A 19,265-nucleotide genomic window follows, 5' to 3' on the forward strand; every position below is an offset into this window, starting at 1 on the left:
AGGAGAACCAGGACCAGGATAAAACCAGGATAAAACCAGGATCAAGATAAAACCAGGTGAAGACGTCCAAAACCAGCTGAGAAACACCAGAAACACCAGAACAGGAAGTCCAGTAGAACCACCAGAAACAGGAAGTCCAGTAGAAACACCAGAAACAGGAAGTCCAGTAGAAGCACCAGAAACAGGAAGTCCAGTAGAAACACCAGAAACAGGAAGTCCAGTAGAAGCACCAGAAACAGGAAGTCCAGTAGATACATTGACATTTAGAAACGTCTGAGTCTTTAAAGACCTTAAACTGGTCTCAGATCAGTTCCAGCAACATCTTTAACTCTTATACGGGCTCAGATCATATTCATCCAAGTCCTGATGTTAGTCCTGATGTTAGTCCTGATGTTAGTCCTGATGTTAGTCCTGATGTTAGTCCTGATATTAGTCCTGATATTAGTCCTGATATTAGTCCTGATGTTAGTCCTGATATTAGTCCTGATGTTAGTCCTGATGTTAGTCCTGATATTAGTCCTGATGTTAGTCCTGATATTAGTCTTGACGTTAGTCCTGATGTTAGTAATGATGTTAGCCCTGACATCAGTCCTGACTGGTGGTTTAGGTCTTATTTATTGTCTTTTAGTCCTAATATCAATCCTGACATTAGTCCTGACTTCAGGTTTTCAGGGTCGGTCCTGGAGACGAATCTGTCGACAAGGTGAAACTAAACTGTGCTGCAGGACAATCGAAGCCTCCAACCTTTTTAAAGCTGCAATCAATATAAAGCCGGAGACAGAACGGCTGGAATCAGGTTTCAGGAAAACAGCTGACGGATCCTCTGAGCTCCAGCAGGACCAGGACGACTAAAGGTCCTGCTTCTGTTTGGACCATTTAGAATCAAATAAATAGAATAAAAGAACGTTCAACGAGGAGTTCAAAGTCTTTTATACACATTTAAAAGATTTCATCTGGTTTAAAGTCAGTTTAAAGTCTCTTAATAAAGCTGCAATCACTGAGAACTCAGCAGGTTAAAGTTCCTGCATCTCCATGGAAACACAAAACTGAAACTCCATTTAATCTGGTCATTTTTAAAGAACAAACAAGTCCACAGTGAAGAAAAATGAGCTTATAGTGAAATAAAATGAGTTTATAGCAGAGTAAAATGAGTCTATAGTGAAATAAAATGAGTTTATACTGAAAAAAATAGTTTTTAGTGAAATAAAATGAGTTTATAGTGGAGTAAAATGAGTCTATAGTGTAATAAAATGAGTCTATAGTGGAGTAAAATGAGTTTATAGTGGAGTAAAATGAGTTTATAGTGGAATAAAATGAGTTTATAGTGGAATAAAATGAGTTTATAGTGGAATAAAATTAGTTTATAGTGGAATAAAATGAGTCTATAGTGGAATAAAATGAGTTTATAGTGGAATAAAATGAGTCTATAGTGGAGTAAAATGAGTCTATAGTGGAATAAAATGAATCCACAGCATCTAAAGTATGTGAAGTCCTGTTTTATTTTTTATTTCCAGTGTTGGTAACAGCTATGGAAACACTGATTCTAGTTTTTTTTATTTTATTTCTTAGATTAAGTAAAGACAGAAATTAAACTTTTTTTCCGATTTCAGTTCTTCTGGTCGTATTAATCCGGCTTGTTTGTGCCGCTGGTCCTGAAGGAGGCTGAGGAGTCAGACCGTTGTCATGGCAATGGAGGACCCAGCTCTGCCAGCATAACCATGGCGATGACAGAAACTCTCCTGGAGAACGCCGAGACCCTCAAACTCCCACATCCACAACTTCCATCACTTTATTAGACTTTCAAAGCACGACACTTCCTGTCTGGGCCTTCAAAATAAAAGACCAAAACCCACAACGTGACAGTAAAACTGGCATTTCCTCACTGGGCCTTCAAAATAAAAGACTAAACCCACAACAGGAAAGTAAACCTGGCGCTTCCTGTCTGGGCCTTCAAAATAAAAGACTAAACCCACAACAGGAGGGTAAACCTGGTTCAGCCATTAGGAGGAAAAGTTCTGACGTTACACAAAGAATTCATAAAAGAAAGTTTCCATGAATTGTTTAACGGTGGATAAAGAGTCACCAGAAGATGGTGATAGAGAGATCATGGCTTCATGGTGTCACCAGAAGGTGGCGATTTTCTACGTTCCAATGTTCCTTAAACACATTATGTGTAACGTTTGGTTCCATTGAGAAAGTTTACCCAGACTAAGCTTAAAATATGAATAAATTCACTTCATTCTAAATTTACACCAATTATCAGAGTCAGAAACTGATAAAAATAGAAAAAAGGTCAGAATTTTTACTTTCCAACGCTCTTTGAACACATCATGTGTGATGAGTGGTTCCACTGGGGAAAAAAAAACACCAAATTTATGCTGAAAGAAAAAACTCAAAAACTCACTTTATTCTACATGCCTTACTGTAAAATTTTCAACTGTTTGCACCACATTCTGTAAAAAAAAAAATAAGTTAAAAATCATGATATTTAATTAAAATCACTTTATCCTACAATTTCAAAAATACCAAATTTACATCAATTATCAGTGCCATAAACTGTAAAGAATGGTAAATGTAAAAATGGTGAAAATGGTTTCATTGAGAAAATTAATCAAATCTACACTTAAAATTGTCATAGAATTCATTTATTCCACATACTATAATAAAAAAAAATCAAAATGACACCATTACTGATAGCCAGAAACTGTGAAAACAGAAAAAATGTCAGATTTTCACCTTTCCAACAGTCACATCATGTGTGATAAATGGGTTCATTGAGAGAATTTACCAGATCTAGGCTTTAAATAATATTAAATTAATTTTATTATAAATGCCCCTGTTTTTAAAAATCACCAAAATTACACTCTTTACCAGAGTCATGAACTGAAAAAACACACACAAAAAAAGTTGGATTTTCAACTTTCTGATCGTCCTTGAACACATCATGTGTGATGAGTGGTTCCACTGGGAAAATTAAGCAAATCTACACTTTAAATTTCCATTAAAATCATTTTATTCTACATGTTACAATTAAAAAAAAATCACTAAAATTACATCAATCATCAGAGGCAGAAACTGTAAAAACAAAAAAATGTTGGATTTTCACCTTTCCAACAGTCTCTAAATACATCATGTGTGATGAGTGGTTCCAATGAGAAAATTAACCAAATTTAATCTTAAAAATGCATCAAAATCACTTTATTCATCATGTCTTATTTAAATTTTTCAACAATTTGCACCAAATTCTATAAAAATCTAAGTTAAAAATCATGATTTTTAGTGGATCTTATGTTATTCTACATGAACCAATTTTTAAAAATGCCAAAGTTAAACCAATTATCAGAGTCAGAAACTGTTAAAAACGGAAAAATGTCAGATTTTCACCTTTCCAACGGTCTTTGAACACATCGTGTGTGATGAACGGATCCATTAAGAAAATTAACCAGACCTGGGTTTAAATTGGTCTGTATGTTTTATTTATCTGTTAAAGCTCCTCTGACATAAGCTGAAGCTCAGAGTTTCTTCTCACGTATAAAACTTGTTTCCTGATCGTTTCTGACCCACATTTAATCATCTTAAAGCTTCATTAACGTCTCAGAGGAGGAAACGTCTAATTGGTGGAAGATCGTCGTCATTTTTTTCTCAATGCTGAAATCTCAGCAGGTCCCTCAGGAAGCTATTTATGAGAAAAACATCCCATAATAACCAGATGATGAACGTTTAAACTCTCCAACGGTTCAACAGAAATCAGCAGAAAAAATTATTGAAAGTTTTCCTTTAACAAAACCCAAAGTTTTAAAGCAGAAAATCTGAATTTTGCTGAAGTGTTTTTATCACTTTCACCATCAGCTTTTATTAGTTTGGTCAAATTATTTCATTTCTGTGAGCAAAGATTCTTAAATTATTTCACAAAATTAAGAATCACTGACAGTCAGAGGAATCATTCTGGAAAAGCACGAAATATTTAGTGTTGGAAAGATGAAAATTCACTTTTTTTCTATTTTTACAGCTTTTGGTTCTGAAAAATGGTGGATTTTTGAAGATTTTTTTTTTAAAAAGATGACATCTCTAAACCAGTCAGTCGAGGCTTTTCAGCTTTAGAGAGGAGAATAGAATTTTTTAATTTTTACAGAATCTCATTAATGCAAATGGTTTATTTCTGGCAAAATTTTAAATAAAACATGTTGAAGATTTGGTGAATTTTACAGATGAAACTGTATGTTATACATAGTTAACTCCAGCAGCCCTAAAAAGCTGAAAATGTACTAAATATTTCTGTTTCTGCAGTTTCAGGCTCTGAGAAATGGTGGATTTTTGGTGGATTTTGTTTTTTTTTTTAAAAGGCGACGTCTTTTAAACCAGTCAGTCGAGGAGTGCAGATTTATTTAGTTTGTTTTTTACAGAATCTGCTGCAAACTGCTGAAATTTTCCAAAGCTGTAACTGAGGCATGTAGAATAAAATGTTTTTAAAGATGATTTAATTGAATGTTTGGTTAATTTTTTCCAGTGAAACCACACCTCACACCTGATGCGTTCAGGGAACGTCAGAAAGTTGAAAATCCACCTTTTTTCCTGTTTTTACAGCGTCTTGCTCTGAGGAATGGGAGATTTTTGGTGATTTCTAAAAAAAGATGACATCTTTTAAACCAGTCAGTCGAGGCTTTTCAATTGCATCAAGGAGTGCAGAATTTTTAAAATTTTTTTACAGAATTCAATGCAAATGGTTTATTCCTAGCAAAATTATAAATTTAAGATGTTGAAGATCTAGTGAATTTTACAGATGAAACTGTACGTCACACGTAATCAACTCCAGAAAGCTGAAAATGTACAAAATATTTCTGTTTCTACAGGTTCATGCTCTGATAAATGGTGGAGTTTGGGATTTTTTTTATAGAGATAACATGACTTTTAAACCTGTTTATTAATATTTTCCAGCTGCACCGAGATGAGCAGATTTTTTCTTACTCTAATGACTAAACAAATTATTTTTGGTGATTTTTGTTTTTAATGAGACGTGTAGAATAATGTTTTTATTAAATATTGTGATTTTTAGCTAAGATTTAGTTGGTTTTCTACTCACAGGATGAGCTCCAACAGTGGGTTTTGGTGTTCTGGTCATTTTTTTAAGCATTCAGAGGTTGAATATGAACCTTAACGGACTTTCCAGCAGCTGAAGCCGAGAACGTTTCCTTCAGTCGTCTGATAATCAGCTTTAAATCCAGTTTTACTGTCAAACACGAGCAGAGAGATGTTTGCTCCTTAACTCGCTGCTCTGAGATGTGATTAAAAGGCCGAGGAGCTCCCAGAGGAACCCTGAAGGAACCAGAAGAACCTGAGAACCTGAGGAGAAAAGGTCGACTGTCAGCTTTCTTCTTTATTAACAGAGTCATGAGGGACAGAAGTCCTCAGAGAGAATCTACTGAGGAAAGAAAACAGGAAGTGTGGATTCATCCATCACAGCTCAGTTTATGGAGGAAATCATCATGGAGCTCCGAGTTCATTAAACATTCAAGTAAGAAAGTTTAAAAACCTTCTCTGCTGCTAAAAATCACTTTATGCTGAACAAACAAGACGTCCGACGAACAGAACCGTCACTTAGAACCAATGAAAGAAAGAATTAAAGATCTGTAGGGAAGAAACAGAAAATATAAAGAGAGAAACAGAAAACAGAAAGAGAGAAACAGAAAATATAAAGAGAGAAACAGAAAACAGAAAGAGAGAAACAGAAAATATAAAGAGAGAAACAGAAAATATAGAGAAACAGAAAACATAAAGAGAGAAACAGAAAATATAAAGAGAGAAACAGAAAACATAAAGAGAGAAAGAAAATATAAAGAAAGAAACAGAAAGAGAGAAACAGAAAACATAAAGAGAGAAACAGAAAACAGAAAGAGAGAAACAGAAAATATAAAGAGAGAAACAGAAAATATAAAGAAAGAAACAGAAAATACAGAGAAACAGAAAATATAAAGAGAGAAACAGAAAATATAAAGAGAGAAACAGAAAATATAAAGAGAGAAACAGAAAATATAAAGAGAGAAACAGAAAATATAAAGAAAGAAACAGAAAATACAGAGAAACAGAAAATATAAAGAGAGAAACAGAAAATATAAAGAGAGAAACAGAAAATATAAAGAAAGAAACAGAAAATACAGAGAAACAGAAAATATAAAGAGAGAAACAGAAAATATAAAGAGAGAAACAGAAAATATAGAGAAACAGAAAATATAAAGAGAGAAACAGAAAATATAAAGAAACAGAAAATATAAAGAGAGAAACAGAAAACATAAAGAGAGAAACAGAAAATATAAAGAGAGAAACAGAAAATATAAAGAGAGAAACAGAAAATATAAAGAGAGAAAGAAAATATAAAGAAAGAAACTGAAAATATAGAGAAACTGAAAATATAAAGAGAGAAACAGAAAATATAAAGAAACAGAAAATATAAAGAGAGAAACAGAAAACAGAAAGAGAGAAACAGAAAATATAAAGAGAAACAGAAAACAGAAAGAGAGAAACAGAAAATATAAAGAGAAACAGAAAATATAAAGAGAGAAAGAAAATATAAAGAAAGAAACAGAAAATATAGAGAAACTGAAAATATAAAGAAAGAAACAGGAAATATAAAGAAAGAAACTGAAAATATAAAGAGAGAAACAGCAGATAAATGAGAAGAAAAAGAAAACAACGATATTCAAACATCTGTGACCCAGTTTCTGCTCTGAGGTTCTTCTGGACGTCTCAGTTCTACTTTCTGCTGCTTTCAGTTGATTTCTGACATCAACAAACTCAACAAATCATCTGGTTCTTCATCTGCAGGAACTTTATTAATGAAGCAAAGTTGTACCTTCATACTGAGAATATCTTCAGGCCCTTAAAGTATCAAACTTCTGCATTTTTTTTGTCATTTTCCATCAAATCTAAGCTTCATAACTTGGTAAGTTGAAAACTGAAAACAGAATGATGTAAAATCACCAAACTGTGACAAAAAAAAGCTGTAAAATAACCAAAATGTTACACAGAACAGCTCCAAAATGATATAAAAAGACTAAAATCTGATGCAAAACCACCACAAAAAGATGTAGAACAAATATAACTAAAAGCAGAGGACCACAGAAAGTTGTCAAACACGTTCTGCCTTCATACTATGAATATCTTCTGGCCCTTGATGTAGCAAACTTTAGCATTTTTCCACTCGTTTTCCATCATTTCTGAAGCTCATAACTTCATAAAATAAAAACTACAATTACTCGTGTGATGTGATGCAAAACAATCACGAAATAATATAAAATGACCAGACTGTGCTGTAAAAAGACGTAAAACAACCTAAATGTTGCACAGAACAACCTCAAAATGATGCAAAAGGACTCAAATCTGATGCAAAACCACCATGTAAAGTCAAAAACTGTCCAAAATGTGACACAAAATGACTTAAAATATCCAAAATGTTGCACAGAACAACCCCAAAATGGTGTAAAAAGTCTAAACTCTGATGAAAACTTAAGGTCAAAAAACGTCCAAAATGTGACACAAAATGTAAAACCACCACAAAACGATGTAGAACGAATATAACTCAAAGCAAAGAACCACAGGAAGTTGTCAGAGAAGTTCTACCTTCATACTGTGAATATTTTCAGGCCCTTGACGTAAATATAAACTTTTGCATTTTTCCATTCATTTTCCATCATTTCTAAACCTCATAACTTCATGTCGAAGATGATCTTTGTGTCAAATGTAAGAATATAGACGTTAAACTGCTTTCCAAAAACTGCATAATGACCATAAAATGACCTAACTGTGATACAAAAGGGTGGAAAACAACCGAATGGTACACAAAGCAACACCAAAATGATGTAAAAAGACTAACATCTGATGCAAAACCAACAGAAAAAGTCACAGAATGTCCAAAATGACCACAAAATGACATAAGGCTAAAATATGAAGCAAAACTGACACTAAAAGCCACAAAATGCCCAAAATGTGACACAAAACCACCACAAAAAGATAAAAACCTCCAAAATGTGACCCAAAACCAACCCCACGACAACTCAAAAAGATCAAACTGTGACGTAAAAGGACCACTAAGAGATGTAAAACCATCGAACTGCGATGTACAAAGATGTAAATCAACTGAATGTGACACAAAACAACCACAAAATGATACAAAAGACTGAAATATGACGCAAAACCAGTTAGTTCTATGTGTTTCACATCTTTTTGTGGTTGTTTTGCATCAGATTTGAGACTTTTACATCATTTTTGGGTTGTTTCATGCAACATTTTGGCTGTTTTATGCCCTTTATTGTCTCAATTTGGTGGTTTTACATCATCTCGTGGTTGTTTTGTGTCACATTTTGGTCTTTTTACATCTTTTGTGGTCATTTTATGGAACATTTTGGACATTTTATATCTTTTTGTGGTGGATTTGCATCAGATTTTCGCATTTTATGTCATTTTGGGGTTGTTTTACATCATAGTTTGGTCTTTTTACATCATTTTGTGTTTAGTGTTTAACTTATGAAGTTATGAGGCTCAGAAATGATGGAAAACGAGTGAACAAATGTAAAAGTTTGGTATGTCAAGGGCCTGAAAATGTTCACAGTATGAAGGTAAAACTTTTCTTCATTGAACAAAGTTACTGGAGGATGTTTCTACAGATTGATTTTATGAGACTCTACTGTATGAAAAAGGATCTATTTCTGCTGGAATCTCCACATTTAGGTGTTTAATTCTGTTTAAGTTTGTCTCATTAATGATCCTGGTTTATATCTGCTGGTTTCAGGTTGAATAATTTGTGTTTTGTGTGTTTTATTTGTGTTTAAGTTTGTCTCATGCTTTATATTTGCAGCTCTCAGGTTGAATAATTCATATTTCTGTGTGTTTTTGTTGCGCTCTGCTCCATTAAACCGACGTTAAATCCTCCAACAGTCGCTGCAGGTGTTTGATAAAGACCGAGTCCATCCAACCGTCCGTCCGTCTCCTGTCCATCTATCCGTCCGTCATTCTGTGTTGTCTGCAGTGTGCAACCGAGCGCTGAGACGTGCAGCCCTGAGGGACGCCAAGCTGCATTCAGGAGCCTCTATGGGAGCCACAAAGCTGCATTCATGGCTCTGAATAGCTGTTTTCTGGAACCAGGCAGCAGCCGGGCCTCCATTGGTCGCCGCTCTGAGTTACCACTCGTCCTGCCTTGGTATGCACGGCTCATCCAGCAACAACAGCGACAGGGAAACGCTGCTCAGACCTGATGTTTACAGAGTTCAACTGGTTCTAGCTTCCTGTCGTCTGCTGTCCACCTGCTCAGGATTCACAAGAATCTCATCAAAATCACCCAAACTGTCCGATGGGACGGAAACCCATCCTAAATGACTCAAAAACTGTCACAAATGACTCAAACACTGTCCTAAATGACTCAAATACTGTCGTAAATGACTCAAAAACTGTCGTAAATGACTCAAAAACTGTCACAAATGACTCAAACACTGTCCTAAATGACTCAAACACTGTCCTAAATGACTCGAATACTGTCGTAAATGACTCAAAAACTGTCACAAATGACTCAAAAACTGTCATAAATGACTCAAACAGTGTCACAAATGACTCAAAAACTGTCGTAAATGACTCAAAAACTGTCGTAAATGACTCAAAAACTGTCACAAATGACTCAAAAACTGTCACAAATGACTTAAACACTGTCACAAATGACTCAAAAACTGTCGTAAATGACTCAAAAACTGTCGTAAATGACTCAAAAACTGTCACAAATGACTCAAAAACTGTCCTAAATGACTCAAAAACTGTCATAAATGACCAGACTTTTGTTGCAAATCATTCAAAATTCATCCAGTGTCACATAAACTGAAACAAAGTGAATCAAAATCTGTCCTTAATGACTCAAAATTTGCCCTAAATTACCCCAAATTTGTCCAAAGTCACATAAATTTCTCCAAAGTGATTCAAAATTTGTCTTAAGTGACTCAAAATTCATCCAGTGTCATAAAAACTGGTCTAAAGTGAATCAAAATCTGTCCTTAATGAACCAAAATTCGTCCAGTGTCACAAGAATTTCTCCAAAATTATTCAAAATTTGTCCAATGTTGCACAAATTTCTACAGAGTGACTCAAAATTTGTTAAATGTGACTAGAAAAATGTCGGAAAAGACTCCAAATTTGTCCTGATTTACTCCAAATTTTGTCTTAAATCACTAAAACTATGTCCAGTGTCACAAAAGTTGGACCAAAGTGAATCAGAATACGTCTTTAATGATTCAGGGGAAATGAGGGAAACCTCAATGTCCTTTCGAGAATAATTAAAGGTTTGAAATTAAATGAATTCAAAATTTATCCTAAATTACCCAAAATTTGTCCAATGTCTCAACAATATCTCCAAAATTACTCAAAATTCGTCCAATGTCGAACAAATTTCTACTGAGTGACTCAAACCTTGTTAAATGTGATTAGAAAAATGTCAGAAAAGACTCAAATTTTGTCTTAAATGATTCAAAATTAATCCAGTTGCACAAAAACTGGATCAAAGTGAATCAAAATCTGTCTTTAATTACCCAAAATTTCTCCAGAAACACTCAGATTTTGAACAAAACGATGCAAAGTTTGTCATAAATGACTCATATTCTGTCTATTTTGTAGAAATATATCTTAAGAAACTCAAAAATTGTCCTAAATCACCCAACATGTAAATGGTCTGTATTTATATAGCGCTTTTACTATACCTGTAACGAGACCCAACATGTGTCCAAAGTGACTCAGATGTTGTTCAATGTGATCAGAAAAATGTCAGAAAAGATTCAAAAATTGTCCTAAATTTGTGTCTTAAATCACTCAAAATTCATCCAGTGTCACAAAAACTGGTCCAAAGAGAACCAGAATCTGTCCTTAATCACCCAAAATGTGTCCAACATTAGAAACCAGGTCCAAAAAGACTCTCAGAACCGTACGGCGTCTAAAGGAACCGTAGCTGTTAAGAACCTCTGAAGCATTAAACTGAATACAAACAGCTCCATGTCCAACACTGATGAAGATTCTGGTTCCATCTATAAACCTTCAGGTTCTGTTTCAGGTTCAGGTTAATGTTCAGGTTCATGTTCAGGTTCAGGTTCATGTTCAGGTTCAGGTTGATGTTCAGTTTCAGGTTCAGGTTCTGGTTCATGTTCAGGTTCTGGTTCAGGTTCTGCTGTTAAACGGCTGCAGGTTAAAACCCTCATTTATATTCAGCTCATGCCTGTTCTTCATTAACGGAGTCGAGGTTCATCGACTTCCTGTCAGCTGCTGATGGATCTAAAGGGTCCATCTGCTCCGGTTCTGATGGATCTAAAGGGTCCATCTGCTCCGGTTCTGATGGATCTAAAGGGTCCATCTGCTCCGGCTCTGATGGATCTAAAGGGTCCATCTGCTCCGGTTCTGGTCTTCTGGACTCAGATCCGGGTCTGGTTCCTGTCCAGTCCGAGAGACGTTCTGTAAAACTCTGAGTTCAGTCCAGTCCAGTCCAGTTTAGTCCAGTTCAGGGAACCTTAACAACATTCAACTTTAAATTTTTAAATTTCTGAGAAATCTTCATGGTCAGAAAAACACGTGAAAAATTATTCAAACTGATTCTAAATGATCCAAAATGAGTTCAACGTCACGAAACGACGCAAAAACTAACGACTCCGTTCATCTTTCATTAATTAATAGATCTCCAACGGCACAAGAGGTGGACAAATGATTTAAAGGGTTTTAAATATGTCCAGAGTGACTTAAATATGTCCAAAATAAATGAAATATCTAGAATAGAATAGAATAGAATGGCTTTATTGTCATCATTGTCATCTCCTCAATGACTTCATATTTGTCACAAAAACATGTCCAAAATGACTGAAATATGTCCAAAGCCACTTAAAATATGTCCATTGTGACTTAAATATGTCCATAGGGACTCAAATATGTCACCAAACCTAAAAACATCTGAGATCAGAAAACAAGAACATCCTGAGAACCTCCAGACCTGCTGTCAGACCAGAACCAGGAGGTCCAACCAGCCGGTTTCTCCCAAACATCTCAGAGGAACATAAAGACTCCAACCAGCAGCAGAAAACCGGATCTACTCACCGACTCCGATCTTCTCGTCCTCCGTCGGCGTCCACATCGTCAAACAAATCCACAAAAAGTGTAAAAATCACCCGCGGAGACGCTTCATGGACAAAATCCACGGAGGAACCGGAAAAGTTTCACCCAGCTGGAACCACAAGGACTAAACCCGGTCAGTGTCCGTTAAACCTCCGCTCCGGTTTGGTTTGACGCATGGCGCATCGGCGACGCGAGCTGCGTTCAGCGGCGTCACGGAGGTTCGATCCGGACCAGGAACCGACCAGAACACCGGAACACCACCGGAACACTGGGAGTCTAAGGTTCTGCTGCAGGTCCGGTCCAGAGGAGGTCCAGAGGAGGGAGGACGGAAATCAGCCAGAAGGAAAATAAAAAACACAAATTTAGTCCGTCTGAGCAGCTCCGGGTCACCTGCTGGTCCTGGTCCTGGTCCTGGTCCTGGTCCTGGTCCTGGTTCCTGTCCTGGTCCTGTCCTGGTCCTGGTTCCTGTCCTGCTCCTGGTCATCCGGCTGCGACACCGAACTTGTCGCCTCAGAATGAATCAGGCGGTTCTCGGTGCGTCAGAACCGAGCAGCATCAGAGGAACCGGATCAGAGCCGCTGCTCGGCGGGACGAACCGGTCCGGTACCGACGTCCAGCAGCGGAGACACAGACGGACCGGAAACTGCGGAGGAAAGCGGAGTTTGGAGGAAAAGAAGCAGCTGAAGTGAAAAATCATCAGCTGCAGATCATCAACAGCTGATGGATGGAAATGACGCGGTGCTGCCGCCCTGTGGCGGGAAAGGAGCAGCGCAGCGACAGGACACTGGAGGGAGAAATACCACTGTCACCGGAAAAATACTACCATTGGAAAAACTGTTTTAAAAACACTGGAAAAACACTGGAAAAAACACTGGGAAAAAACCTGGAAAAAACACTGGAAAAAATACTGGAAAAAACACTGGGGGGAAAAAAAAAACTGGAAAAAACACTGGAAAAAATACTGGGAAAAAACACTGGGAAAAAACACTGGGAAAAAAACACTGGGAAAAAGCACTGGGAAAAACACTGAAAAGGAAAAAAAAACACTGGAAAGACACTGGAAAAAACACTGGGGAAAAAACACTGGAAAAAACACTGGAAAAAAAACCTGGAAAAAACTGGAAAAAAAAAACTGGAAAAAATACTGGAAAAAAACTGGGAAAAACACTGGGAAAAACACACTGGAAAAAACACTGGAAAAAACACTGGAAAAACACGGAAAAAACCACTGAAAAAATACTGGGAAAAAACACTGGAAAAAACATTGGAAAAAACATTGGAAAAAATTCTGGAAAAAAATACTATCACCAGAGGCAGAAGCAGCACTGTCACTGAAGAAAACAATAACACTGGGGAAAAAAATAGTACCACAGGAAAGAGAAAGAACACTGTCCCTGGAAAAAACAAATTGTAAAAAAATCTAATAAAATAAAGACACTAGCACTGGAAAAAATGTGAAAAAAATTAACTGGGAAAAAACTGCAAAAAACACCAACACTGTAAAAAACTGCAAAAAACACTAACACTATAAAAAAAACTTTTAAAAAAACCATTAACGGAAAAAAACTGCACAAAACACTTACACTGTAAAAAAACACTGTGAAACACTAGCACTGGAAAAAACTGTAAAAAAACATTTAAACTTTAAAAAAATTGAAAAATAAAACACTACCACTAAAAAAACAACATAAAAAACACTAGCATTGAAAAAAACTGTAAAAAAAAAAAAAAAAAAAACTGTAATATTGGAATGAACTGTGAAAAGTAAACTAACAGTGGGAAAAATGCAAAAAAAAGATCAACTTTGGAAAAAAAATTTAAAAATCACTAACACCGGAAAAAACTGTAAAACACTGGCTCACACTACAAAAAAATAGCACTGCAAAAAACACTAGCCCACTAACCCACACTGTAAAAAAACTAATCAACACTGTAATAAACTATTTCACACACTAAAAGGTTGTAGGCAGCAATAATATTTGAAAAATAACCAAAATCTGCTCAAATTGAGTTAATTATTCAAAATTTTCCAGAATGACGCTTAATGCCATGTCCAAAAATTAACTATTATTTAACAATGTAATAATTAATCTAAAAAATACTCCAACATGACAAATACATGTCAACTCAATCTAAAATATGTCCAGAATTACTCCAAATTAATGTCCAAAGGGACTCAAAAATGTCCAAAATGACAAACTAAAACTGCAAAATGACAAAAAAGCTCAAAAGTTCATAACGTGTCAAGAATTATGAAAATATCTACAAACTGACATAAATTTTAATAAAATTACTGCACATTTGAACTTTAAAAATGCCTAAAATTATATGAAAAAAATGTTCAGGACTACTTAAATTGTTCAGAATGATTCAGGAAATGTTCAGAGATGTTTTGCCTCCTAACATGTCAAGTTCTGAGAGTTTAAAAATGATCCAAAATGACTGAATAGTCGCCCAGAAAAAACAAAAAAACAAACAAAAACATGTTAAAAATCACTCAGTAAATATTCCTAAATGACATAAAGATGTTAAGTCACTTAAAATATGTCCAAAATGACAAAAAAAATTCCAAATGCCCAAAATTATCAAAATGATTCTAAAATATATCCAATATGACAAATATTTGTCCAAAATGACCTACAATCAGCCCAGAGTGACTCAAAAATGTTTAAAATGACAGAAACTCCAAAATGGCTGAAAATTTCTCTAAAATGACCAAAAAGGGTGAAAAATACATAAAATTTCTCCAAAATCATGGAAATATATAGAACATGTGAAGCTTGTACAGAATTATTCAAAATTTAACAAAAACGATGTTAAAAATGCCTAGAATGAGTCCAAAAATGTGGAAAAAAATGTTAACATTTACTTGAAACTTGGTCAGAATTATTCAGAAAAATGTCCAGATGTGTTTCTCCTCCTAAATGTCATGGTTCTATCTGCTGGACTGATGAAGTTCTGGAAAAGTCCATTAAAAAGTGATAAATCTGGACCCACCTCGATGGACTTGAAGGACCTGGAATGTTCTAAGTGACACTAAAAGACTGGTAGCAGGAAAGGAGAACGTCACCCGGAGAAAGTTCTAGAGTAGACCTACCGACAACTGGAGAAAGTTCTAGAGCAGACCTACTGACAACTGGAGAAAGTTCTAGAGACCTACCGACAATTGGAGAAAGTTCTAGAGTAGACCTACCGACAACTGGAGAAAGTTCTAGAGTAGACCTACCGACAATTGGAGAAAGTTCTAGAGCAGACCTACAACTGGAGAAGGTTCTAGAGCAGACCTACAAATGGAGAAAGTTCTAGAGCAGACCTACCGACAATTGGAGAAAGTTCTAGAGCAGACCTACCGACAACTGGAGAAAGTTCTAGAGCAGACCTACCGACAACTGGAGAAAGTTCTAGAGTAGACCTACCGACAATCGGAGAAAGTTCTAGAGTAGACCTACAGCTGGAGAAGGTTCTAGAGCTGACCTACCGACAACTGGAGAAGGTCCTAGAGCAGACCTACAACTGGAGAAGGTTGTAGAGCTGACCTACCGACAACTGTCCAGTTGTCGGTAGGTCAGCTCTAGAACTTTGTCTAGGGCACGTTCTCCTCTATGGACTTGAAGGACCTGAAACTCTGGAGATATTCCCAGTGTTAGGGTAGAACTCTGACCATTGATAAAGTTCCTGCAGAGGATTCTGGTTCCCTCTAGTGAACCTGAGGATGGTTCTGTTTCTGGTCGTCAGGGTAAATGAGGAGTCACACTGCAGTTCCACATCATTCTGCTTTTATATTAACATTCAGCTGAAATGTACATTTAGAAAACAGTGAATATTGTGAATTTGAAATTCTCCCTGAATGTTTCATTTACAAGAAAACAAGATGATTCTATAAAGTCTCATTCAATCAGAAACACTTTCATAAATACTCTCAAACACAAACAAACAAACAAGTCTGTGGATTCATCAGACTCAAGTCTTTGGAAATATTTTTATTTGCATCGTCTCTCTTCACGTCTAAAGAATTCATCTGGAGAGAACCTGCAGGTCTTCACTGATTGCCTGGTTTAAACCCACAAACCAGCTTTTAAAAAGAAAAAGGAAATAAGTCCCAGCAGTGTCAGAAGAACCATCGGCCTCGGAGACGTCGTAGCAACCGAGGATGCTCGTCATCAGAGTCTCCTCCCAGATCTGCAGCCAGAAGATAAAGATGAACGTTAAACACTTCAACAGTCAGTCAGAGTAAAACCATCATTACGGACAGGAAACAGGAAGAAGAAAAAAACAGCATCAGTAAAAACTAAAGCTGTTGTGTTGGTTTGATTGCTCTGGACGATGAAGTGTCATGATGGTTGAACCTGCTGGATCTCCATGGTAACCGATGCTGTGGAGTTAGATCTCCATGGTAACCGATGCTGTGGAGTTAGATCTCCATGGTAACCAATGTTGTGGAGTTAGATCTCTATGGTAACTGATGCTGTGGAGTTAGATCTCCATGGTAACCGATGCTGTGGAGCTAGATCTCAATGGTAACTGATGCTACAGAGCTGCATTTTCACACAAAAAAATTATTTCTGAAAATATCCTTTTGTTTGGAAAGTTGTGTTTGATGCTCAGACAGGTTCTTCAACAAGATCTTCTCGGGGTAATACTGATGGCCTGGATGTTAGGGTCAAGAAATAACTTCTAAACCCTCTACTCAGCAGCTCTGAAGTGCTTGACTATCAGATGGAGGAAACCTGATCCCCTGAAATGGAACATCTGGATGGAGCAGATTACCGACACATTGAGATTCTTAGTGTGTCGGTAATCTGCTCCATGTTCACTGAACGATGGAGTCCTGTTGATCCGACGTCATTTATCGGTACTGTTGTGTCTGGCTTTAATCGATGTTGTTGGTCTACCTAGCCTCTGAAAACAAAGAAGAAAGCAGAAACTTCTATGTAAACTGTACCAATTTCAAGAAATGTCAATAAAGGTTAAGTTAAAAAAGAGAAACTAATTTATCTCTGACCAGGAGAAACAAAAAGAAACAAGATGTTCCCTGAAAGATGGATTTAAAGGAGAGAGGAGCAGCTCTGAAGAAGGAGAAGAAGAAAGAAGAAGAAGAAAAGAATTATGAAAAATGTCCACAATTAAGTCAAAGCTTGATTAGAATGATTCAGAAAATGTCCAGATGTTCAGACGTGTTTTTCCTCCTAAATGGCATGTATCATTCTGCTGGCCTGATGAAGTTCTGACACTCAGAAAAAGTCCAAAATGACAAAAATAAATTCCGAAAATGACTCAATAATTGTTCAAAATAAAGAAAATTACCAATAAAAAGAACAAAAACATGTTAAAAATCACTTAGAAAGTCTTCCTGAATAACAAAAAGATGTTAAAAAAACACCTAAAATGTGTTTAAAATGACAAAACATGAGCCCAAAATGACAAAAAATGCTTGAAATTATCTCCAAAATGACTCCAAAAAAGAGTCCAATATGACAAATATTTTGGCTCAAAAATAGAAGAGAAAATTCCAAAATGGCTGAAAATGAAAAGTAATTTCTGTCTCATCAGGTGAAAATCAGGAAAAGGAAACAAGATGTTCCCTAAAAGGTGGAATCAAAGGAGAGAGGAGCAGCTCTGTTCCTGAAGAAACGAGGATTCAGCTCAAACAGATAAAATCAACAGATAACATGAAGACCACCTGAACCCCGACCCGACCTTCAACCAGCCGATCCACCGGCCGTTTCTCACCTTCTTTTTTTTTTTTGTCTGCATTTGTTCTCATTGTTTAACTCCACAAAAGAGGTGTCAACATTGTATGAGATTGATGCATATTTTAGTCTTGCAGCCAAATATTTTAATATTTTCTCACCTTCTGTGTTTTCAAGGTTCAGAGAATCCGATGCTTCGTCGGTTCCGTCTGAATCCTCCGAGTCTGAATCCTCCAAGTCTGAATCCTCCGAGTCTGAATCCTCCGAGTCGTTGTTGTCGCTACTGTTGCCGTCGTTGCTGCCGAGAACATCTGGATCCTGGAGGAGGAGAGACATGAGAGGAAACATCTGGACACAGAACGCAGCTTATCTATCTGTCTTTATAGTTCACCTGAGCTTTATTTAAACTGCGAGGACACGACGGATGGAGTCTCATTTACAGAGCAGAGAAGTAAAAACATGTCGGAGCAGAAATAAGGAGCTGGAGGACAATAAAATATTAGAAAATAAAGTTCGTAAGAAGCCTCAGGACTCATTTTCTAGGTTCTTCAAGCTGCTTCTGAACTTCAGAACTGCTGGATAAAAGGAAAACGTCTTCAAGAACCTAAAAAAAAGCTCAAAAATACATAAAATAGATCCAACAATATGAAAATAAGAACAAAATGACATGAAGCTTGTTCAATTATTCAAAATGCTTCCTAAATGACAAAAATTTGTCCAGTTGCCCTAAAATATCTCCAAAGGACGCAGAAACATGTCCAGCGTGACAAATATTAGTCCAAAATGACCAAAAAGCTGCCCAGAAAGATTCAAAAATGTCCAGAGGGACTCAAAATTGTCTAAAAGGACAAACAAAAACTCCAAAATGTATCTAAAAACGTCCAATAATATGAAAATATTAACAAAATGACATAAACCTTGTGCAGAATTAGTCACAGTTTTTCATAACTAACAAAAAAATCTGTCTGGAACAACTCAGAAATGTCTAAAATCACTCAAAAAATGTCCACAATTACATGAGATTTGATCAATATCATTTTAAAAATGTCTAAAATGCTCAAACATGTTTCTCCTCCTAAATGTCCTGTGTCTAACTGCTGGACTGATGAAGTTCTGAGGTTCACAAAATGTCCAAAAAGGCAAGAAAGATGTTAAAAATCACTGAAAATCTGTTTAAAATGACAAAAATTACAAGAAAAAAAATCTCAAGACTCAAATCATGTTAAAAATCTCTCAGAAAACAGTCCTAAAATACATCAAGATGTTAAAAATCACCCCAAAGTTGTTTAAAATGAATAAAATGTGTCAAAAATGACAAAAAACATTTGCCCAAATATCCTAAAATATCTGCAAAATACCTCAAAATATGCCCAATGTGATGAATATTTAATGTGTCCACAGGGACTCAAATGGTCTAAAAGGACAAATAAAAACTCCAAAACTGATCTAAAATGG

General features: G+C 36.1%; 2 protein-coding genes across 12 annotated transcripts in view; both read right to left on the minus strand.

Annotated features, from left to right (window-relative positions):
- LOC111563161 (dedicator of cytokinesis protein 3-like) overlaps positions 1 to 14,010 on the minus strand; it is a 191,709-nt gene extending 177,699 nt beyond the window's left edge. For 4 of the 10 annotated variants that reach the window (XM_055010982.1, XM_055010977.1, XM_055010976.1 and 1 more), the window contains exon 1: positions 12,103 to 14,009. In XM_055010982.1, the coding sequence (XP_054866957.1) occupies positions 12,103 to 12,139 (37 nt within the window). In that variant the 5' untranslated portion in view covers positions 12,140 to 14,009. Of the gene's footprint in view, positions 1 to 12,102 lie in introns of all 10 variants that reach the window. The other 6 variants (XM_055010981.1, XM_055010980.1, XM_055010975.1 and 3 more) reach the window with 3 other exon arrangements.
- A 2,070-nt stretch (positions 14,011 to 16,080) lies between these two features.
- LOC111563162 (DDB1- and CUL4-associated factor 1-like) overlaps positions 16,081 to 19,265 on the minus strand; it is a 33,582-nt gene continuing 30,397 nt past the window's right edge. The window contains exons 29-31 of one of the 2 annotated variants that reach the window (XM_055010985.1): positions 18,048 to 18,128; positions 17,972 to 18,017; positions 16,081 to 16,299 (exon numbers count right to left, since the gene is read on the minus strand). In XM_055010985.1, the coding sequence (XP_054866960.1) occupies positions 16,229 to 16,299; positions 17,972 to 18,017; positions 18,048 to 18,128 (198 nt within the window). In that variant the 3' untranslated portion in view covers positions 16,081 to 16,228. Of the gene's footprint in view, positions 16,300 to 17,971; positions 18,129 to 19,265 lie in introns of both variants that reach the window. The other variant, XM_023262113.3, reaches the window with a different exon arrangement.

This window comes from Amphiprion ocellaris, chromosome 5 (assembly GCF_022539595.1).
Source record: "Amphiprion ocellaris isolate individual 3 ecotype Okinawa chromosome 5, ASM2253959v1, whole genome shotgun sequence".
NCBI classification, from domain to species: Eukaryota; Metazoa; Chordata; class Actinopteri; family Pomacentridae; genus Amphiprion; species Amphiprion ocellaris.